Raw genomic sequence first — 24264 nt, 5'->3', positions numbered from 1 at the left:
CCCCTGTGGACTATTTCAGTCCACCAAATTCATGGATTGACAGTGATAGGCTCTGAGAGAAGCTATATTTAACTTCTCTATTAGGAAAAAAAAGGCAAAATGATTTCTGTAAAACCAGGATCAATAGGAGTTATGAAGAAAGTCACTCCAATGATTTGAAAATTTTAACAATAAAAATATATTCCCAACTTGATAATAATCTTTAAATGACATTATTTGTTACATTAGAGCTGTGAATTTTTCTAGGACTCTGTCTTCCTCCTACTTTAATAATAGTGTGAATGAATGAATGAATGACAGTTTTTTTTATCTCAATGTCTCTCTTGCACAAGAGATTAATAGAAATTGCAAAGAGAAAGAAACAAAAGGAGTTGAAGGAGAAGGAAAAGGAAGAAAGGAGGAAAAGCCTAGAAGCACAGATGGGAGAAGATGGAGAAAAGGAACTCCAGGGGGAAGAGGAGGAGGAGGAGGAACCATTACCCGAAATCTTTATTCCTTTAACCCCCTGTCACATCCTCTGTGGATTTTACTCTGGACCAGGGAAGTTCTGGGTTTCTTTGGTAAGTAATAATGTAATAAATTTTTATCTCAACCCTAATCTAATTATAGGTATTATTTTCCATCACTTTCTTACTTCCTTACTCTATGGTAAGACTTCAGCTATTAACTACTACCAAAGGTGTGAATTTTGATGAATGAATGTGAGTTTGTTTTTATATCATCTTAATATGTTTTATATGTCTACTTATTGTATCTGTTATCTATGACAATCACACATTTCAGAAGGTCAAAGGGGAGGAGAATTAAAGGTAGAAGGGCAAAGGGCTAAGGGGTTTTCCAGCTGTGTTTATCATTTTAAAGTTTTGAATATGATTGCAGCACAGTCAACTAGACTTTGCTTACCTTTCATTATCTACAACTATGCTGTGTGGCTGCATGGAAGTGTGGGAAGCTGACTGTTTTTAGATGGTCACATTGCCACCCTGAGTGAGATTGGGACTTGGCTAATAAGGAAGAAGAGAAAAATGCGAGACAAGTACCTGCAAATGTTACAATAATGTGACAATTACATCCCCTAATTATATATTTTCTACTCTTATAAAATATTTTATTCATCTATTGCAAAGCAAGATTTCCTTCATTATGAATTTGTCACAAATTTCAATTCCATTCACCAAAAAAGTAGTCTTTCACATATACTTTTATGTCAGTTATTATCTCTAATTCATAAGTGGTATCAGATCTTTGGCCAGGCCAGGAGACTGCCTAGCTGAGTACTGTTGCTATAAGGAATGATGTTAACTCCACTCCTCTTCAACATTTCTTAGAAATATATCTTTGATGGCAACTTCTAAGGAGACAAGCAGCAAGAAGGATAGAAAGTAGTGATGGAGGCACCTTAGGATTCCATGTATTAGTGCCTTGACCTTTTATCCTCTGTGCTTTATGAAACAATTATCGATGGTTACTGTTGTGTGGGGTTCATGGGGTAAAGGAATAATTAAGACATGATCCTGCCTTCTGAAAGTTCCCTCATATCATGAGGGAGAGAGGCACAGAAACAACTGTACAGTAATATAATAGAGTTCTAGTGTCCTTGAAACATATGCAAGAATTATTAATTATTTGACAAACTTTTTTTTTTTTTGGCGGTACGCGGGCCTCTCACTGTTGTGGCCTCTCCCGTTGCGGAGCACAGGCTCCGGACGCGCAGCTCAGCGGCCATGGCTTACGGGCCCAGCCGCTCCGTGGCATGTGGGATCTTCCTGGACCGGGGCACGAACCCGTGTCCCCTACATCAGCAGGCGGACTCTCAACCACTGCGCCACCAGGGAAGCCCTGACAAACATATTTAATGCTTACCTTTAGGGGTGCCAGATAAGTATTACATGGGACATGCTTATACTAAAAACATATTTGTTGTTTATCTGAAATTCAAATTAACTGTGCATCCTGCATTTAAAAACTTGTTTCCTGGTTTTACTGATATAATTGACATGCAGCATTGTATAATTTAAGGTATATAGCATAATGATTTGACTTGCATGTATCATGAAATGATTACCACAGTAAGTTTAGTTAACATTCATTCTGTATTTTTATTTGCTAAATCTGGAAACGTGCTTATTATATACCAGTCACCATTCTAAGTGACCACCCTATAAAATAAGCGCTCTTCATAATTTGCATTTTACATAAGAAGAAACCAAGGAGGGGAGAGGTTAGGTAACTTATCTGAGGTTGTATAATTAATGAGGGGTGGAACCAGGATCTGGACTCAGGCAGTCTGGGTCTAGAGTCCGCGCTCTTAACCATTAAACTACACCAGCATACAAGGTCAAGGCATAGTTCAGAAGAAGTGACACTAACCCTGCTTGACTCAACTATTTGCCAACTCTGTGCCTGCATCCAAGCAGATGCTGCAGAAAACCAGTCTCATTTTGAAGGCACGACCACAGCTCTCAAATCAGTACTCACAGTGCAGGCTGGTTCTACTGCCCAGCCATGTTCACTTTCCCACTTTCCAAATTATCGCTTTAATTCTTCTCCCATCAATCATTTTGTACCTTCCCTCAACTTCTAATGATAACCTTATCTCACATTTCTTTTCTTTTTCCTTTTCTTTTTTTTCTTTTCCCCGCTGAGCGGCTTACAGGATCTTAGTTCCCTGACCAGGGATTGAACCCAGGCCCCGGCAGTGAAAGCACAGAGTCCTAACCACTGGACTGCCAAGGAATTCCCATCTCACATTGCACTGAGAAAATGAAATAAAAACAATCAGATGGAATTTCCTTATCTTGTCTTAATGAGATCTAATGTCCTATGGAGATCCATACAAGTTTGTCTGCTACTGTTAACAATTGGTGAATGGTCCCCTGCAACTTTCCAAGGACACTATTCCAAATGGCCTCTTGATCCTATCCCCTCTCACTTTCTCAAAGATTTTACTCCTGAAATAAACTGGCTGGTCTCCTGTATCTTCAACCTCTGTCTGTTTACTCATTTCTTATCGTCAGCACGTAAACATGCTCCTAGTACTTGATTTTTTTCTTTCACATCTCTTTTCTTCTCATCCACTTCTCCTTTATAGGAAAACTTGAAAGAATTGTCTGTAGTCACTGGCTTCATTTCTTCACATCCTATTTGGTTTTGAACACATTCCAGTCAGGTTTCTAGCTCCACCACTTCAAGTCATCAAAGATTTTCCTACTGCAGAGCTCAGTGGTCACTTCTCTGTCCATTTGACCTCTCAGAAACATTTGATAAAGTTAACCCTCCATTCTTCTTAAAGCATTTTCTTTTTTGGCTTCCATGACACCACGATCTGCTGGCCACTCCTTTTTAGACTCTTTTGCTGGCTTCTTATATGTTGAACTAGCTTTGAACTTTGAAGTACTCTAGGATGTGGTCTTGGGTGCCCTCTTTCTTGCTAGATGATTTTATCTGGTCCCAAGATTTTAAATATCAAATATATGCCAATAAATTTCATTTTTATCTCTAGTCTTGACCTCTCCTCTCATATTCGGACTTGTATGTCCAACTTGACATCACTACTTGGCACCTCAAAATGGACATGTCCAAAATATAACTTTTTTTTTTAATATTTATTTTGGTTGCTCTGGGTTTTAGTCACGGCACATGGAATCTTTAGTTGTGGCATGTGGGATCTTTAGTTGCATCACGTGGGATCTTTAGTTGCGGCATGTGGACTTCTTAGTTGTGGTGTGCGGACTTCTTAGTTGCAGTATGTGGACTTCTTAGTTGCGGCATGCATGCAGGATCTAGTTCCCCAACCAGGGATCGAACCTGGGCCCCCTGAATTGGGAGCACAGAGTCTTACCCACTGTACCACCAGGGAAATCCCCAAAATATAACTTTTAAATCACACTTGCCCTGTGCAAACCTGCTCCATCTCCATCTCAGTAAATAGGACAACCATCCATCCAATTACTAAGCCAAAACTCTGAGTTGTTAATGATTCTTTTCTTTCCTTTACCTTTGATATTCTTATTTCAAAGTATGTCTTTTGTAAGCAGCACATGGCTAGGCTTTTCTTTTTAATCCTGTAGTAAAATCTTTATTTTAATAGAACACTGTGTCCTTTTATATTTAATGTAATGGCTAATGTATTTTAGATTAAATCTACCATCTTATTATTTCTGTTTATCACACCAATTCTACATTTGGTTTTTCACCTTCTATCAGATGATTAGGTAGTTTTTCCCCCAATTTTCCTCCTCTATTAGGTTATTAGTTATACTGTTTTTTTTTTTTACTATTTTGTTTTTAGTGGTGATGCTAAAGGTCATATAGTATATATCCTTAATTTAATATAATTTGATACAAATTTATTCTTTTATTAGCTCTAGAGAAAAAAGATCTTTGGGCACTTTAGTGTTGTGTATCCTCCTCCTCACCTCATTGTCACATTATATATATATATATATATATATATATATATATACACACATACACACACACACACACACACACATATATATGTATATATAAGTTTGGGGTTTTTTTTGCCTCGTGCCTATTTTGCCTTTAAAAGTTTTAGTTCTTCTGTATATTTTCTTTTTAAAACTTTGATATCTTATCATCTTTTGTCTTCCATTCTGCCATCTATATCTTTTTTTTAAATTTACTTTTGGCTACATTGGGTTTTTGTAGCTGTGTGGGGGCTACTCTTCATCGCAGTGCACAGGCTTCTCATTGTGGTAGCATCTCTGTTGCAGAGCATATCCTCTAGGTGCACGGGCTTCAGTAGTTGTGGCATGCAGGCTCAGTAGTTGTGGCTTGCGGGCTCTAGAGCACAGGCTCAGTAGTTGTGGTTCACGAGCTTAGTTGCTCTGTTGCTCCACGGCATGTGGGATCTTCCCGGACCAGGGATCAAACCTGTGTCCCCTGCATTGGCAGGCGGATTCTTAACCACTGCGCTACCAGGGAAGCCCTATGTACATCTTTTTATTGTTATTTTTTGTTACCTATGCATCTTTTTTTCTCTTGTTGCTTTGAAGATTTTGTGTTAAAAGGTGTAACTTCTTTATTTTTTTATTGAAGTACAGTTGATTTACAGTGTTGTGCCAGTCTCTGCTGTACAGCAACGTGACTCAGTTATATACATGCAGCCTTTTTTTTTCATATTCTTTTCCATTATGGTTTATCACAGGATATTGAATATAGTTCCCTGTGCTATACAGTAGGACCTTGTTGTTTATCCATCCTATATATAATAGTTTACATCTGCTAATCCCACACTCCCAGTCCTTCCCTCTCCCACCCTCCTCCCCCTTGGCAACTACAAGTCTGAACTCTATGTCTGTGAGTCTGTTTCTGTTTTGTAGCTAGGTTCATTTGTGCCATATTTTAGATTCCACATATAAGTGATATCATATGGTATTTGTCTTTCTTTTTTTGACTTCAGTTAGTATGATAATCTCTAGTTTCATCCATGTTGCTGTAAATGGCATTATTTCATTCTTTTTATGGCTGAGTAGTAATTCCATTGTGTATATGTACCACATCTTCTTTATCCATTCATCTGTCAGTGGACATTTAGGTTGTTTCCATGTTTGGGCTATTGTGAATAGTGCTGCTATGAACATAGGGGTACATGTATCTTTTGAATTATAGTATTGTCTGTGTGTATGCCCAGGAGTGGGATTGCTGGATCATATGGTAATTATATTTTTAGTTTTCTGAGCAACCTCCATACTGTTTTCCATAGTGGCTGCCCCAACTTACATTTCCACCAACAGTGTAGGAGGGTTCCCTTTTCTCCACACCCTCTCTAGCATTTGTTATTCGTAGACTTTTAATGATGGCCATTCTGACAGGTGTGAGGTACCTCACTGTAGTTTTGATTTGCATTTCTCTAGTGATTAGTGATGTTGAGCATCTTTTTATGTGCCTGCTAGCCATCTGTATGTCTTCTTTGGAGAAATGTCTATTTAGGTCTTCTGCCCATTTTTTGATTGGGTTGTTTGTTATTTTGTTGTTGAGTTGTATGAGCTGTTTGTATATTTTGGAGATTAAGCCCTTGTCTGTCACATCATTTGCAAATATTTTCTCCCATTCCATAGGTTGTCTTTTTTTTTTTATGGTTTCCTTTGCTGTGCAAAAGCTTGTAAGTTTGATTAGGTCCCATTTGTTTATTTTTGTTTTTATTTCTGTCACCTTGGGAGACTGACCTAAGAAAACATTGGTATGATTTATGTCAGAGAATGTTTTGCTTATGCTCTCTTCTGGGAGTTTTATGGTGTAATGTTAAAAGGTGTAAATTCTTCACATATCTTCCTTGTGGGTCATTGCATTTCTTGTACTTCAATACATTTGTATTCAGTTTTTAGAAAATTCTCAGACATTTATCGACCACAATACTGCTTCTGGTCCATCTTTTTAGTCTCTTCTTGTGGGATTCTAATTTTGTGTATATTAATCATTATCATTATGTCCCATGTAGATCTTACACTCCTTTTTAAAAAATTTTACATCTGTATTTTCTCTCTCCTGCCTTACTCTATTTTTTCTGATTCCGTTCCAGCTTCATAACTCTAGTTTTAGCTGTGTCTAGTTGCTTTTAAACCAATCTATTGAATTCTAATTTTTGTCATTTTATTTTTCAGTTCTAGAATTATTTTTTCCATTATCTACTTTTTTATAGACCCTAGTTGACTTCTTTCTGTATTGCCTTCAAAGGCCTTAAATATATTAATCAGAGTTATTTTGAAGTCCATTTTGAAAACACCTCTATCACTATTTTTTGTACTTTTGTTTCTTTGGTCTGTTTTTTCTTTTGATTTTCAATCAAGACTTTTCTTTGTTAGTATACCTAGTTTTTTTTTTTTAATAATTGAACGCTGGATCTTGTCTGTCAAAAACTGTAGCATCAGCTTGAGTCTCTGTATATTGCCGTTGTCTCCTGACATTTATTTTTAGCTCTGGAAAGCAACTAAAAATCCTAGATCAGTTTCATCCAGTCAGTGATTGAGATGACTTGAAATTAGGTTTTACTTCCTACGAGGGCCAGTCTATTTCTGGTTTATCCATACGTGTGGGATATAGTCCTCCAGGGTTGCAGTGGAAAGCCCAGTGGAAGGTGAGTTTACAATGGCTCCTTCTTCTTGGAGGACTCTGGGAATTCTTTGCCTTTCCCTAAGCCCATGACACTACAGATTGCTCTGCTCAATTTCTTAACCTCTCAGCTGCCACTTTCAGAACTGGCAGTTGCCTTAGGGAGAAAAAAAAATCTCCTGGACTGGAAATCTCTGAAAACCATGATCTACAAAACTCTATTGTTAAATACTGCTTATGCTGAATAATCCTTAAAATAAAATGGAATTCAGTATGTAGATAGAAATGATATCTCTCGTGTATTGTCTTTTTTTAAATATTTATTTTTATTTATTTTGGCTGTGTCAGATCTTTGTTGCAGCATGTGGAATCTTTCATTGCAGTGCATGGGCTCTTCCTTGCGGCACACGAGCTCAGTAGTTGCAGCGCGTGGGCTCCAGAGTGCATGGGCTCTGTAGTTGTGGGTGCATGGGCTCTCTAGTTGAGGTGCACGGGCTTAGTTGCCCCGTGGCATGTGGATCCTAGTTCCCCAACAAGGGATCGAACCCGCGTCCCCTGCATTAGGAGAAGGATTCTTAACCACTAGACCACCAGGGAAGTCCCTCTTGTATTGTCTTTTAAGTAGGAACAAATCATTGTAAGGTGTTTTATTTTTATAATTATGTAGTTGCATGTAAATGATTAATAGGCTTTATAAAGCATCTCCATCTGTAACCATAGAAATCATACAAAAGTATATGTTTTAAGACACCTATTTTATGTGTTAAAATTTGAAATAATCAAAAACTCCTCATGTGGTCATAGGATTTTTATATTCAGGTACTACCTTGTATGTTATTTATCTCTTTTCCAGGGTGGCTATGATTCTGGTTTTCTATATCACTGTGAGTTTCCCCCATATGACAAAAGCAGTGATATCACAGAAAAGAAAGATGAACCCTTTGATTTCCGTCTTCTTGAGGATACAGAGGATAATCCCATCACAACTATCACTTTCAGGTGACCAGAATTTCAGAAAGCTTTAAAACAACTATATCCCATTACTCTCTGTTTTTGTCCATCATTAATGTTGTCAATTTTAAAGATCTGTCCAAATGGAGGAGTACTCAAACAATGTTTAGTTAAATAAATCAAGTGACTAAAGTAGAATCTAAGCTATTCCTGAAACTACTTCAATCCCTTCTATCAAATATTCTGTCAGAATTTACCACACAGTTCAATTGTATGGATTTTCTTTCTGTTACTTAGGAGGATGCTACTGCACAGTCAGATAATGAAAGTTCTGGGTTACAATGATTCTGGAAAGATCACTAATTGAATCATTAGTCCTTTAATAGTTAGTTCTTTAATAATTAAAGGATATATGCTTATATCCTGGTCATTTTTTTGAAGACTGAATATAATACCTCCAAATTTCAAATTGTCTTTTTCTCCTACTCTTTTGTATTAGTTTGCTAGAGCTGCCATAGTTTGTTAGGGCTTCAGCATATGAATTTTGTGGGGACACAATTTACTCCAAAACATCTTTGTTTTTAAAACTTTAGTCATTTTTCAATTAACTTACAATTAAACATTTTCAGATTAATGTGAAGAACGATTTACTTTCCTTTTGTTTTGTAGCATTAACCAAGAAATGATGTTTTGTGGAATGCAAAATGGAGCAATTCGAGTCTATATCCTAAATAAGAATGATCCTTCATTGACCAATATGGAGGACTACTGGCACTTCAGTATGCATGACAATAATTATGGATGCATTAAAGCCATCTCCACTAGCTTTGATGACCGTTTCTTGGTGACTGCTGGAGCAGACAGTAATATCTTTGTTTTCAACATTTTTTCTGAATTTGAGTTAAAGAAAGTCATGAAAGCCAAGGTGCCATCTCCCAGGGTATGTAACTGACTAATAATAATAACTTTATTTTAATATTGTGATGTTAAAATGCTCATATTCTTTAAAAATGAAACTTTTTCGACACAAATACCTTGCAGTCTAATCTTCCTACCAGTATTATAATTTTGCCTTTCTGGTGCCTCTGTTATCAAATATTAAAGATGTTGAATTCACCTTATTATTAAAGGTGCAGAAGTCCCTCTATTAAAAAGACTGTCAATTTTTCTGTCTCCATCACCTTCACAAAGTTTTTTGTTTTCAAGATGCCCAATTTTTTTCCGATATATTTTGCTTTCTATTTATTCATTTGCTTATTGAAGAAGCATATGTGGGATGTATACCATAATTTGTACCTTTGAAAGGGGTTGTAAAAATATTATTATCTTTAGTATTAGAATATGAGAGTTTCATCAAAGATTCAGGTAAATTATTGTATTCTTAAACAGAATACATTATTGGCTTTGTAATGAAGATTGAGGGTTTGAATCCCCAAATTATATCCCTTTGCCCTATCACAAGACCTAAATTTTCTATTATCAAAATGGCTCCTTTGGAGAGAATAGCTAACACCTATCCTTCTCAAACTCTTCCAAAAAATTGCAGAGGGAGGAACACTCCCAAACTCGTTCTACAAGGCCACCATAATCCTGATACCAAAACCAGACAAGGTATCACAAAACAAGAAAATTACAGACCAATATCACTGATGAACATGGATGCAAAAATCCTCAATGAAATACTAGCAAACAGAATCCAACAACACATTAAAGTATCAACACCAAGATCAAGTGGGATTTATCCCAGGAATGCAAGGATTCTTCAATATATGCAAATCAATCAATGTTAATATTCATGTTAACAAATTAAAGAATAAAAACCATATGATCATCTCAATAGATGCAGAAAAAGCTTTTGACAAAATTCAACACCTATTTATGATAAAAACTCTCCAGAAAGTGGGCATAGAGGGAACCTACCTCAACATAAAAAGGCCATATATGAATAAACCCATTGCAAACATCATTCTCAGTGGTGAAAAACTGAAAGCATTTCCTCTAAGATCAGGAATAAGACAAGGATGTCCATTCTCACCACTCTTATTCAACATAGTTTTGGAAATCCTAGCCAAGGCAGTCAGAGAAGAAAAAGAAATAAAAGTAATACAAATTGGAAAAGAATTAAAACTGTCACTGTTTGTAGATGACATGATAGTATACATAGAAAATCCTAAAGACAGCACCAGAAAACTACTAGAGCTAATCAGTGAATTTAGTAAAGGTGCAGGATACAAAATTCACAGAAGTCTCTCACATTCCTATACACTAACAGTGAAAGATCAGAAAGAGAAATTAAGGAAGCAATCCCATTTACTATCGCAACAGAAAGAATAAAATACCTAGGAATAAACCTACCTAAGGAAGCAAAAGACTTGTACTCAGAGAACTATAAAACACTAATGAAAGAAATCAAAGATGATACAAACAGATGGAGAAATATACCATGTTCTTGGATTGGAAGAATCAACATTGTGAAAATGACTATACTACCCAAAGCAATCTACAGGTTCAGTGCAATCCCTGTCAAATTACCAATGGCATTCTTCATAGAATTAGAACAAAAAATTTTACAATTTGTGTGGAAACACAAGACCCCAAATAGCCAAAGCAATCTTGAGAAAGTAAAATAGAGCTGGAGGAATCAGGCTCCCTGACTTCAGACTATACTACAAAGCTACAGTAATCAAGACAGTATGGTACTGGCACAAAAACAGAAATATAGATCAATGGAACAAGATAGAAAGCCCAGAGATAAACCCACACACCTATGGTCACCTAATCTATGCCAAAGGAGGCAAGAATATACAATGGAGAAAAGACAGCCTCTTCAATAAGTGGTGCTGGGAAAACTAGACAGCTAGCTACATGTAAAAGAAGGAAATTAAGAACACTCCCTAACACCATACACAAAAATAAACTCAAAATGGATTAAAGACCTAAATTTAAGACTGGACACTATAAAACTCTTAGAGGAAAACAGAAAAAACACTCTTTGACATAAACCATAGCAAGATCTTTTTTGACCCACCTCCTATAGTAATGAAAATAAAACCAAAAATAAACAAATGGGACCTAATGAAACTTAAAAGCTTTTGCACAGCAAAGGAAACCATAAACAAGACGAAAAGACACTCTCAGAATGGGAGGAAATATTTGCAAATGAAGCAACGGACAAAGGATTAATCTCCAAAATATACAAACAACTCATGGAGCTCAATATCAAAAAAAAAAAAAAGTCAAAAAACGGGCAGAAGGCTTAATTAAATAGACATTTCTCCAAAGAAGACATAGAGATGGCCAAGAAGCACATGAAAAGCTGCTCAACATCACTAATTATTAGAGAAATGCAAATCAAAACTACAATGAGGTATCATCTCACACCAGTCAGAATGGCTATTGTCAAAAATCCACAAACAAATGCTGGAGAGGGTGTGGAGAAAAGGGAACCCTCATGCACTGTTGGTGGGAATGTAAATTGATAGTCACTATGGAGAACAGTATGGATGTTCCTTAAAAAACTAAAAATAGAACTACCATATGACCCAGAAATCCCACTACTGGACATATACCCTGAGAAAAACATAATTCAAAAGAACACATGTACCCCAATGTTCATTGCAACGCTATTTACAATATCCAGGACGTGGAAATAATCTAAATGTCCAACAACAGATAAATGGATAAAGAAGATGTGGTACATATATACAATGGAATCTTACTCAGCCATAAAAAGGAATGAAATTGGGTCATTTGTAGAGATGTGGATGGACCTAGAGTCTGTCATATGGAGTGAAGTAAGTCAGAAAGAGAAAAACAAATATCATATATTAATGCATATATGTGGAATCTAGAAAAATGGTATAGATGAACCTATTTCCAGGGCAAGAATAGAGACAAGGATGTAGAGAACAGACATTGGCACACAGAGGGGGAAGGGGAGGGTGGGATGAAATGGGAGATTAGGATTGACATATATACGCTACCATGTGTAAAATAGATAGCTAATGGGAACCTGCTGTATAGCACAGGGAGCTCAGCTCCATGCTCTGTAATGACCTAGATGGGTGGGATGGGGGGGAAGGGTGGGAGGGAGGTCCAAGAGGGAGGGAATATATGTATACATATAGCTGATTTACTTTGTTGTACAGCAGAAACTAACACAACATTGTAGAACAATTATACTCCAATAAAAAAAATGGTTCCTTTGGATAAAATGACTAATAACTGTTAGAATTGCTTCTAAAGAATAAGGGATTGTATTAGACCAAAGTTAAAATTCCTGTGGACACATTGGCTTCCTATTTAACAGGTAGCCTGCTTCAAGAGAATATGCAAAGAATGTAGGGAAGATTTGAGCAGGTAAATTTTCATTTCTATTAATAGCAGCAGAATTTGGAGAATGAACTGCTGTCTAATGAGGTCAAGCTAAGGAAGAGGAATTTTCCAGAAGGGAAAGTGTATGAACAAGAAGAAAATCTTTATCTTTCTACTTAGTGCCAACTCTCTATGGAAACCCATATGGGATAGAAAAAATCCATTCCACATTTGTATAATGGTCTCCTTTTATTTATGACTGCAATAAATATTTCTGAAGTCACTGAAGCAGCCTCTGCGTTTTAGAAGGCAAAATCAGAAAGAATTGAATAGACAAAATTAAAAACTAAGCTCTGCATAGGTCTGAGGTTCTTACCGTATTTTAGAATCACAGGGGAGCTCTTGAAACTATAGATGCCTGAGCAGTTAAATCAGAATCTCGGAAAGTGAGGCCCAGGCATCAGTACAGACATTCTTCAACATGAGATACGATGGGATTGTGCCCGGATAAACCCATCAGAAGTTGAAAATACCATAAGCTGAAAATGCATTTGATACATCTAACCTACCAAACACCACAGCTTAGCCTAGCCTACCTTAAACGTGCTCAGAACACTTGCATTAGCCTACAGTTGGGCAAAATCATCTACCACAAAGCCTATTTTATAATAAAGTGTTGACTATCTCATAATTTGTTGAATACTGTATTCAAAGTGAGAAACAGAATGGTTATGTGGGTACCGGTTGTTGACCCTCATGATCATGTGGCTGCCTGGGAGCTGTGGCTGCAGCAGCTGCCCAGCATCACGAGAGTGGATCTACCACATGTCCCTAGCCAGGAAAAGGTCAAAATTCCAAACTTGAAGTATGCTTTCTACCAAATGCAAAGTTGTCAAGTTGACCGTTGTAAGTAAGGGACCATCTGTATTTTATAAAAGTCACCCCTCCCCCCAGCCCCCGTGGTTCTAGAGTGCAGTCACGATTGAGAACAATTGGCAGGTGTTTTGGAACTCTTTGGAAGCACCTTTGTTTAACTCAAATTTATTGTAAACAGCTGAGGTCAGGAGAGAGTTGGCTGATATCAGTATCAAATCCTGGAAATCGTAACTGATATTGGAGAAGCAAGGGGCTTAACTCTGAGCAATAAAAGAATAGAGTTCAGTCAAGTTGTATCCTAAGTGATTAATAGTAACTAAAATGTATTAGCCATCACTTGTCTCTTACATTGGTCATGTTTTATGACTTCACTTTATGAAAATCACAAATCTTGTCTTATATAAATGTAGATTTATATTTTATGTGTATAAAGACTAGTACTGTAATAAAACAACTTGATCAAAAGAGAATCTTTATTTCTTTACAACAAATGATAGCTAAACAGAGACCTATGTGCTATGAAGAGAATAGAAAATAAGTTCAGTTTTACTTAAGAACTGGTTAGCTAGCAAACTAGGACTTTTTGTTTCATTCACTGGGTTATAAATCCTGTTCTTTAACAGCCTAAGACATTTTTCAGCACAGCACCTGAATAAACAAAGTACTTCTAAGTGATTTACTTCATAGTGCTTCTTAATTTAAACTGATTTCCTTTCTAAAGGGAGAGTCATATTTCTGATTTCATCTTTCTTTCTCAAGGAGAGGGATTATAGTATTCTGTGTATTTCTCACTGAATATCTGTGATAAGATCAAGTGAAACACTTAAAATTTTAAAAATATACATAAACTTTTTCCTGTATACACATGAGGTATTGTGGTGGGAATCAAAGCATGTATGAAAGGAATATGCTAAAAAAACAGTACTTTAAAGTAAATGATCTAGAGGATTTTTTTGGTGTATTTTTTGTTAGTAACACATGAATATTACTAATTCGTATGTTGGAGGGGAATATGGTGGTATTAACATTTTGCATACATGTGATTTTCTTTTTCTACGTACCTCTTTAAATGAAGTAGAAACAAATAAGTTTTTTTCCCTAGTTTATTTTTTGTGACAATACTTTCCAGGCCTACAGTTGTTAGAAATTAGCAGAGAAAACCCCTCAATTTACTACTTATTAGATATTTTAAGGTAAATATGCAATTTAAAGGAGCTAAGCTTTTACTCCTTTTCCTACAGTTTGGAATAGAAACAGAGCCAATTCCAGAAGATATTGAAGATCCTAAAGCCTACAGGTATGGGAATTTTTGATCAATACCTAATAGGACTGGGCATTTGCAAAACACACCAATATTTTACCAAAGCTGACCAAGTTAAATGAATTTCCAAATTATTAAATACTAATTTTCTCTGCTGTTTCTCTATCTTTAACCTGTTACCTTTTAAATTTTCTGTTTTCAGTATTGAGAATGCCAGAAGAAAAAGAGAACATGACAAGTTAATGAAAGAAGGGGAAGAAATCAAGGCTGAGAAGAGAGAACGAATCAAAGCTTTAAGGAATCAATTACAGAAACTACTACAGATGAATGTAGAATTACCAAAACATATGCAGTTTAAACGGACAGTAAGCCTAAAATAAATTTGATTTTAATTTTAACACATGCTATTTCTGAATTGAGGCTGCTATTTTGCCAACAAGTAGGAACACTTAAAACTACCTTTAAATTTCCCTTGTCTGGTTGGTCAGTGTGTTGGCAGCAACTAAACTACTGTAGAACTTGTCATGCAACTTGGTTTGGATGTAGATGAGCCTCTTTACACAAAGTTTACTTCTGGATTTAGCTACTTCACATTTTTTTGGTAATAAGATATAAGTTTGAATCTGGTTATCCTTACCATACCTAGCCAAGATATTTAACTGTTGGATAGGTACATACTATATAATTTGATTCTCTGTGGTTCCTTTTCCATAATTCATCAACTCTATTGAAAAGATAGTACCTGGTTCATCCACAAAGTTTCTAAAAGATGACTTAGTATAGTTGTAGCTATGGGGACAATCACCAAATTGTTTAAGCTAATATTGTATTAAATTTTTTTCTTCTGTGACTTGTTGCAAAGCCCCATTTACCTCCTAGTGATAACTTTTTTCCTAATTTTTTTTACATTATCTTAAATGGAATTACTGTCAGGAGCCTAATCAAATAAAAGCTCGGAATTTATTATCCTGACTATACCCATGGGTTACCCAGTCCTATAATTCCAGAAGCACTTAGCCAATTTCATATTAAAAAAAAAACTGTGGTGAAATCATGATTAACTCATTATATTGGTTAAAAGACCAACTTATAATGGTTAAAAGATGTTTGTTATTTTACTAAGAAAAGTGTTGACACTTGCAGAATATGGTTACATAATTCAAAATAAAGAACAACTGAGGTAAGTTCTGTGGCTAAGCATTTTACATACACCATTATTTAAAGCACCAACACACCTGGAAAGAATAATTACTCTCAATTCAGTGTGAATGAAGGCCCTGATATTTTTCCAGGAGTGAAGGAAAGAAACACGAGGCCCCTAAGTATCCTTATGGGGAAAATGGCCCCTTTGGTGAGGGATATTCAACCAGAACTTGGTTATATCCGGAAGACACCAAAGACATTACTGTCTTTCCTAGGTGGGGAGTCACATGGGAAGGAAGGTTCAACTAATGATCAAGTGCCATGAACTTTTACCCCATGCCCTGCTGGTTATGTAATAGTAGTTATTCTGGGGTGGAGAGAGTTCCTCTTTTTTAAACTGTTTAAACTCTCCAAATATTCTGTTAGCATTCATTGTTTTTATTGTGGGAAAAATCTTTTAATATGTAACTGTATTTTCATCATTGTTAATTATTTCTGGGAACTTTTCTCCATATTTTGTGACAGTAAAATCAAAAGTATGTTTCTTTTTCTAGAACGAGAGAGTTTATGATACTTAGGAGACAGTTATGATGTAGCATAAAATTGAGGACAAACCTTAAAAATCTGTATTTATGTATGAAATAGGATTGATAAAGTCCATCGATAAAGGTACCCATTTTGATGAACAAATCTACTTATCTGCAGGATTTTGATCTAGATTCCAAAATTCGTGCTGAGATTGACAGGAAAACAGCTAATAAAATTCAACGAGTGGAAAAGGAATTAGCTTGGGAAAAAGAGAAACACCACCTTGGCCTAATGAAGCTACAGAATAGGTAGGATCCATATTTCTTGCAAGTTAAGATGTCTGAGAGCATATATTTGAAGAAAGTAGTTCCCAGTGGCTTTATTGAAGTGGTCAGATTAAGAGGTCTCCTGAAGTACCTACTAACTCCTAAAATCTCAAGGAATCCTCTTGTCAGTGCTACTGATTTCCTGAGCTCATTCCTTCCTAGTTTAAGTCTGCAAAATTTTTTGCAAACCAAATTATGTCATACATATTTACTTTCGGTTTTTAACAAACTATTTATTTTATAACTAATTAACACGTGAGCATGTATATATTAGAAAATCAAAATTAAAGTAGAGCCAAGGGGGCTTCCCTGGTGGTGCAGTGGTTAAGAATCCACCTGCCATTGCAGGGGACATGGGTTCGAGCCCTGGTCCAGGAAAATCACATATGCCACGGAGCAACTAAGCCTGTGCGCCACAACTACTGAGCCTGCATACCACAACTACTGAGCCTACACTCTAGAGCTCACGAGCCGCAGCCCACAATGAGAAGACTGTGCACGGCAATGAAGAGTAGCCCCCACTCGCCACAACTAGAGAAAGCCCAAGCACAGCAACGAAGACCCAGCACAGCCAAAAAAAGAAATAAAAATTCAAAAAAATTAAAAAAATAAAAGAACTTTTATAACACTCCAGAAATTTCCCTCGTGGCCTCCTCCCGATAAATATTTACTCTCCAAAGATGAATGTTTATCACCATAGATTAGTTGTGTCTGTGAACTTCATATACATGGAAAGCTGCAGTATGAACGCTTTTGTATCTGGCTTCTTTATTCAGTATCATGCCTAAGATTACCCATGTTGATGCAGGTAGCAGTACTTCATTCATTTTCATTGCTTTGTAATATTCTATTAAATGGTTGTACCACAATTTATTAATCCATTTAACTGCTGATATTTGAGTTGTTCCTATTTTTTGGCTTCGATGAATAATGCTGACATTCTTGTGCATGTCTTTTGGTGGACATAAGCACTTATTTCTGTTTTCTATATAATCAGGAGTGGAACTGCTAGACCGTAGGTTCTAAGCATGTTTAGCTTTATTAGACACTGACAAACAGTTCTCCAAAATGGCTCAATTTATTTATACTCTGATCATCAATGTATGAGAATTCCAATTGATTCCCATTGTATTCATTTTCTAGGGCTTCCATAACAAAGTACCACAGACAGGCTGGCTTACAATAACAGACATTTATTATCTGATAATTCTGGAGACCGGAAGTCCAAAATCGAAGTGTTGACTAAATTGGTTTCTTTTGAGAGCTGGGAGGGAGAATCTGTTCCATGCCTTTTTCTGAGCTTCTGGTGGCTTGGCCAGCAATCTTTGGTGTTTCTTAGCTTGTAGATGCATCACTCTAAATTGTCTGTCTTCACATGGTGTTCTCTCTGTGTCTCTTCATATAATATTGCCTCTGTGCTTGTCCAACTTTTCTCCTTTTATGAGGACATCAGTCATGTTGGATTAGGATCCACCCTAATGATCTCATTTTAACTTGATTACCTCTGTTAAGACCTTATTTCCAGATAAGGTCATATTCTGAGGTACCTGGGGGGTTAGGACTTCATATTCTTTTGGGGGGACACAATTCAACCCATAACACTCATGCTTGCCATCACTGGGCATTGTCAGCTCTTTAACTTTCAGCTATTCTGTAGTAGTGTCTCAGTGTGATTTAAATTGGCATTTTCCAGATGAGTGACGATTTTCAGTCGCTTTTCCTATACTTACTGGTTATTTTTATATTCTCTTTTGTTAGGGGTTTGCTCAAGTCTTTTGTTCATTTAAAAATTGGGTTGTGGGAGTTGTATATTCTGGATGAGTCTCGTCATACACATGACACATGTATATATGACATATCTATGTGTGTGTATGCATGCATGTAAAATATCTTGCTCTACTCTGAGGCTTGTCTTTTCATCCTCATTATAGTGTCTTTTTGAACAGAAATTTTTCATTTTAATAAAGTTTAGTTTATCAGTGTTTTCCTTTGCAATTTATCAATATTTTCACTAACTTTTTATGGTTAGTGCTTTTATGTTGTAGTTAAGGAATCTTTGCCTATTCCCAATTCATGAAATAATCTCTGTTTTCTTCTAGAAGCTCTACTGTTTTGCTATTATCTATCTTGGGTAATTTTTGTGGGTGGTGTAAGATAGAGATCAAATGTCTTTTGTTTCTATATGGATATCCAATTGGCCCACTGTCATTCGCTGAAAAGACCATCCTTTCCTTACTAGATTGTAGTGATGCTTTTGTCAAAAATCCGGTAACCACATATATGTGGGTCTGTTTCTAAACTTTTCATTTTATTCCATTGGTCTGTCTGTTTTTGTGCTAGTGTCACAAGACCTTAATTATTCTTGACATCTGATATTATGAACCCTCTGGATTGTTCTTCACCTTCAATATTGCTTAGGTCCTTTGCACAGAATAAGTTTGTCAACTTTCACGACAAAACCTAGGATTTTGATTGGAATTACATTGAATCTATAAATCAACTTAGACATAAAAAGATGAGGAAATAATTGTGAACCAGCCAAAAATAACAACAATTAAATTGATGAAGAACTTTTAAAAGATAGATGTCTGTGAGCTATAAGAGAAAGTTGAACTGGAGAGTAGTACAGACTCCTGAGCTTAATGTTTTTTATAGAGACAAATAGGGTAATATGTACATACATGTATCACCACCTGTTATCTATCGTGTATGTAATATATGAAATATTATATATAATAAATGAGATAATAGATAGGAATCTGAATTACATTTCCTCAGAGTTTGATATAATCCATTTACCTTTAAACTGTAGTCTGTCTGAAAATTTTTGACTCTTCATACTATCAAAACAATGGCATTATACTGTTTATAATGAGATGTTTAGTATTTTCATTAAGAAGAAAATTCTACTTGCTCTTTAACCAAGTCCTATTCAAATTCCACTACCTTCTTGTTGGGTTGGTAGTGGAATTCATGGTTCAATTTTGGATCCAGTGTGATATAATGGTATCATTTATCAGCATAGTACATTGTGATCTTATTTTATTATGTAATAATCATGCAGCATGATTAAACTGGTAATGATTGCAAATACTTTTTTTTCCCTTCAGATTTCGTGATTCGTTGGAAAGCGATACTATTGTGGTTCATGCCATACAAAGTGAACACAAGATATCCTCCTATAGGCTTGTGAAGCCCTCTAAATACTCCAAATCCAAACGGCCAAGTCAATCAGAGAGAAGAGCGAGCAAATTTGAGAGGTTTGAAACAGAAGGAACTGGAAGAAAGGACAGTCAGAGAGATACAGGTAACCTAAATGACAAGAAGGCTTTTAAATCCCTATTTATTAAAATTTCAAAGTTGAATTATCTTTTTGTGAGCAGAACCTTTGACTCCCAGTCATGGGACTGAGAGTGGATGAGAGCACCTGGTGCTGCGGATTTCTTAACTTCCCATGTCCAGCTGTTCTTAAATCTAGGATTTCCCCAGATGCTAGTTTTCCTAGGCAGTGTTTGTTCCCAGATTCCTGGGCTCCATCCCAGAGGGTAGGGCTAGAACACAGCATTTCACACTCTTTTCCAAGAGCGTATGCTTTAAACAGTGATGAGCTGAGAATACAGATGTGAAAATAGTGCCTCTAATCCCTGCGCCTTGCCTCTTGTGACTGCCTGCAGGATGACTGCAGGTGAGTAGGAGGAAGACAGGAATTCTGGGAATGGCTTGCAGAGCCCAGTCAAGGATAAAGGTCACTGTAGCCTGACCAGATCTAGACTAGTGCCCAGGATACAGTACTGACCTTAATACTGGTTCACTCTCTTCATTGAGAAACTTTTAATGGCTTCTTTCTGCCTCTAGGATAAAATCTGAAACCATTATCCCCATATTTAATCCTTCCACAATATCCCTAATTTATTTCCAATAGCGCATTCTCATACTGCGTGATTGGCACGTTTAGCTTATTGTCCTGCTTGTTGCTTCCTAATTATGTCTGAAACTTCCACATCCAGGTTCCTGATGGAGTGACCAATTCACTCCTCTCCCCTCTGAATTCTCCCCAGTCCTTGAGGATCCAGATCAAATTATACTTTTAATTTTTTAATTGAAGTATAGTTGATTTACAATGTTGTGTTAGTTTCAGGTGTACAGCACAGTGATTGTTATATTTATATTCTTTATCAGATTCTTTTCCCTTATAGGTTATTACAAAATATTGAGTATAGTTCCCTGTGCTCTACAGTAGGACCTTGTTGGTTATCTATTTTATATATACAAATTACACTTTTACTATAAAGCCTTTCTGTGGCCACTCAGGCCACATTAAACTATTATTTTACCATGGTGCCATATATTTGAAATATGAAATGAAATGGTAGCTTATAACTGTATGACCATCCATATTATTTAACTTTTTTTGTGTATATCCAAAGTATATCTCTATGCAACTTGAACATAGAGTAATACCCCCAGTAGATACTTATAACTGATAAAAATCAATTATTTTAATTAATTGTTATAGAAGTTTAATTGACCTACAAAACTGTTAGTTCTAAGTATGCAACGTAGTGATTCCATATTTCTATACATTACAGAATGATCACCATGATAAGTCTAGTTATCATCTGTTACCATACAAAATTATTACTACATTATTGACTGTGTTTCCTATGCTGTACATTTCATCCCCTGACTCACTCATTTTGTAACTGGAAGTTTGTACCGCTTAATCTCCCTCACCTATTTCATCCCCCCACCCCCTCCCCTCTGGCAACCAGCTGTTAGTTTTCTGTATCTATGAGTCTGTTTCTGTTTTATTATGTTTGTTCATTTGTTTTGTTTTTTTAGATTCCACATATAAGAGAAATCATGCAGTATTTTTCTTTGTCTGACTTATTTCAGTCTAATACCCTCTAGGTCATCCATGTTGTCACAAATGGCAAGATTTTAATTGTTTTATGGCTGAGTAATATTCCATTGTGTGTGTGTATAATATATATATGTATACCACGTCTTCTTTATCTGTTCACCTATCGATGGACACTTAGGTTGCTTCCGTATCTTGGCTATTGTAAATAATGCTGCAGTGAACATAGGGGCACATACATTTTTTGAATTAGCGGGGTTTTATCCCTTTGGAAAAATATCCAGAAGTGGAATTCCTGGGTCATATGGTAGTTGTATTTTTAATTTTTGAGGAACCCCCATACTGTTTTCTATAGTGGCTGCACTAATTTACATTCCTACCAGCAGTGCACAAAGGTTTCCTTTTCTCTATCTCCTCACCAACACTTGTTATTTGTCGTCTTTTTGATAACAGCAATTTTGACAGGTATGAGGTGATATCTCATTGTGGTTTTGATTTGCATTTCCCTGATGACTAGTGATGTTGAGCATTTTTTCATGTGTCTGTGATAAAGCCCATAATTTTTAAATTCTACACTTGTGTGTTTCTGACTAGTTTTTTGATTGGTCACAGACCACTGCAGTTGGTATATGTCACCTCAAATTATACATGTCAAATAGGACTCACTTGCCTTTCCCTTCCCCCATCATCATGTTACAGACACTCTTTCCCTGCTTCCCAATATCTGTCAGTGGTCTGTTATTCATTACCTTGTTCTCTAATTGTTATCTCACCAACTTTTTAATAAGGTTCGGAGGAGCAAAAATTGTGATTTAGATCTCTTTATTTTGGTATTCTAAAATACTTATGGGATTTAATTCATGGTAATTGCTTAATATATACTGCAGATTATAATATATATTACAGATTCATTATATTCTTGGATTTTTAAAATGTGGCAGGGTAAAAACAATATTTGAAAGTTTTATTTTGATGTTTCAAAAAGATTGAAAAAAAATGTTGACTCTCTTTACAGGTGGGAGTATTAGTGTGCCAGAAGAATCAATCATAGAAAAAGGGAAGAAATTTCGGCCTAAAACCCTAAGTGAAATTATGGTGGAAAGTCAAATTGAGAAAACAAGGAAACTTATATTAAAGGCTGAAAGGGCCCAACTGAAAATTCAGCAGCGAAAAAAAGAATGGGAGGAAATGTAAGTTTTGTTTACCTGAAATCTTTTGTTTTAACGAGTCTCAAAATATCTTTTAAAATCTTTACATTTATTGAATTGGTATTTAAATAAAGAACTAAAAGAAATAGAAACCGATAGAGATATTAAAGTCAGGTTAGGTGGATCTTTCAGGGTGGTGATACTGTGGTGGACCTTCAGCGACCCCTTGAGTTTCAGGTCTAGGAATTTCATTTTACTAATATATTCAGTGATTTTTAAGAATTAAGAAATTCTTTTTTATCCCAACATTAAGAAGATATTACTCCTGTACGTTCTTCTAACATCCTATAGTTTGGGTCTTCATCTTTAGGTCTCTAAAGGTACTTTCATTTAACAAGCACATCTTTTCATTTATTTGTTTTCCACCTTTATATCTTTGGTTAAATATCTCTTCATGTCTTTTGCTTATGTTCAGATAACAGTGTTTATCTTGTACTGTTAACTTTTGAGAGTTCTTCATATATTCTAGACATGAGTACTGTGTTGGATATTTTATTTGCAAATATTTTCTCCTAGTCTGTGGCTTGTCTTTTTATTCCCTTAACAGGATCTTTTTCAGAGCAAAAGTTTTTAATTAGGTTGAAGGCAATTTATTAAGTTTTTTTCCCTATGAATCCTGTTTTTGGTATCAGGTCTAAGAACTCTGCCTGGCCATAGGTCCCAAAGATTTTCTCCTATTTTTATTCTAAAGGTTTTATAGTTTTACATTTTACATTTAAGTCTGTGATCCATTTTGGTGTTCATTTTTGTGTAAGATGTGTAAAATGTGGGATTTAGATGTAATTTCATCTTTTTTTTTTTTTTGCCTGTGGATGACTAATTGCTCTAACACCACTTGTTGAAAAGGCTCTCTTTCCTCCATTGAATTGCTTTTGCACCTTTGTAAAAAATTATTTAGGCGTATTTGTGTGGGCCTATTTCTGGGTTCGCTTTCTGTTCCATTAATCTATATGTCTGTCCCTTTGCCAATACCGTAGTGTCTGTAGATTACTGTAGCTATGTAATAAGTCTTGAAATTGGGTAAACTGATTCCTTTCATCTTATTCTTCTTTTTCAAAATTATTTTAGCCATTCTAGTTATTTTGCCTTTCCATGTAAATCATATATTCACCCCCAAAAAATCTTGCTGAAATTCTTTAGGAATTATTTTAACCCTGTATATCAGTTTGGGGAGAATTGATGTATTTATTATGTTGTCTTCTAATCCGTGGACACGGTATGACTCTACATTTACTTAGATCTCCTTTGATTTCACCAGTGTTTTGTTGTTTTTAATATAAAAGTCCTATATATATCTTGTCAGATTTACACACAGATATTTCACTTTGGGGGTCAATTGTAAATGGTATTTTTTAAAATTTTGATACCTATGTGTTCATGGTATAGAAATAAAATTGTATTTTGTAGGTTTATCTGGTATTCTGCAACCTTGCTGAACTGTCATATTAGTTCTGAGAATATTTTTGTAGGTTCCTTGGCATTTTCTGTGTAGGCAATCATGCAATCTGTGAATAGAGACAGTTTTATTTCTTCTTATCCAATCTGTTTGCCTCTTCTTTTCTTTTCCTTTCCTACTGCACTGGCTAAGACTGCCAGTACCATGTCAAAATAGCATAGGGAGAGCTGGTGTCCACAACTTGTTCCTGATCTTAGGGGAGAAGCATTCAGTACTGATGGTGTAACTTTTCATTCTTTTATTTCAATCTTCTTATATAGCTA

The 24264-nt window shown here is 35.8% G+C and overlaps 1 protein-coding gene across 9 annotated transcripts in view; it reads left to right on the top strand.

Moving 5' to 3' along the window:
- Positions 1-24264, top strand: part of CFAP44 (cilia and flagella associated protein 44) — a 161258-nt gene that overhangs the window by 88359 nt on the left and 48635 nt on the right. For all 9 annotated transcript variants that reach the window (XR_003792411.1, XR_003792412.1, XM_029215118.1 and 6 more), the window contains 8 exons: positions 333-560; positions 7931-8076; positions 8698-8968; positions 14460-14515; positions 14682-14844; positions 16328-16458; positions 19587-19783; positions 22353-22527. Coding sequence is in view for 7 of the 9 variants with exons in the window: in XM_029215118.1 (XP_029070951.1) it covers positions 333-560; positions 7931-8076; positions 8698-8968; positions 14460-14515; positions 14682-14844; positions 16328-16458; positions 19587-19783; positions 22353-22527 (1367 nt within the window). In the remaining 2 variants the exon portion in view is untranslated. The remainder of the gene's footprint in view (positions 1-332; positions 561-7930; positions 8077-8697; positions 8969-14459; positions 14516-14681; positions 14845-16327; positions 16459-19586; positions 19784-22352; positions 22528-24264) is intronic.

The sequence above is a fragment of the Monodon monoceros genome, unplaced genomic scaffold (assembly GCF_005190385.1).
Source record: "Monodon monoceros isolate NGI ecotype Baffin Bay Population unplaced genomic scaffold, NGI_Narwhal_1 Super_Scaffold_11, whole genome shotgun sequence".
NCBI lineage: Eukaryota > Metazoa > Chordata > Mammalia > Artiodactyla > Monodontidae > Monodon > Monodon monoceros.
This window is presented reverse-complemented; position numbering and strand designations above follow the sequence as displayed.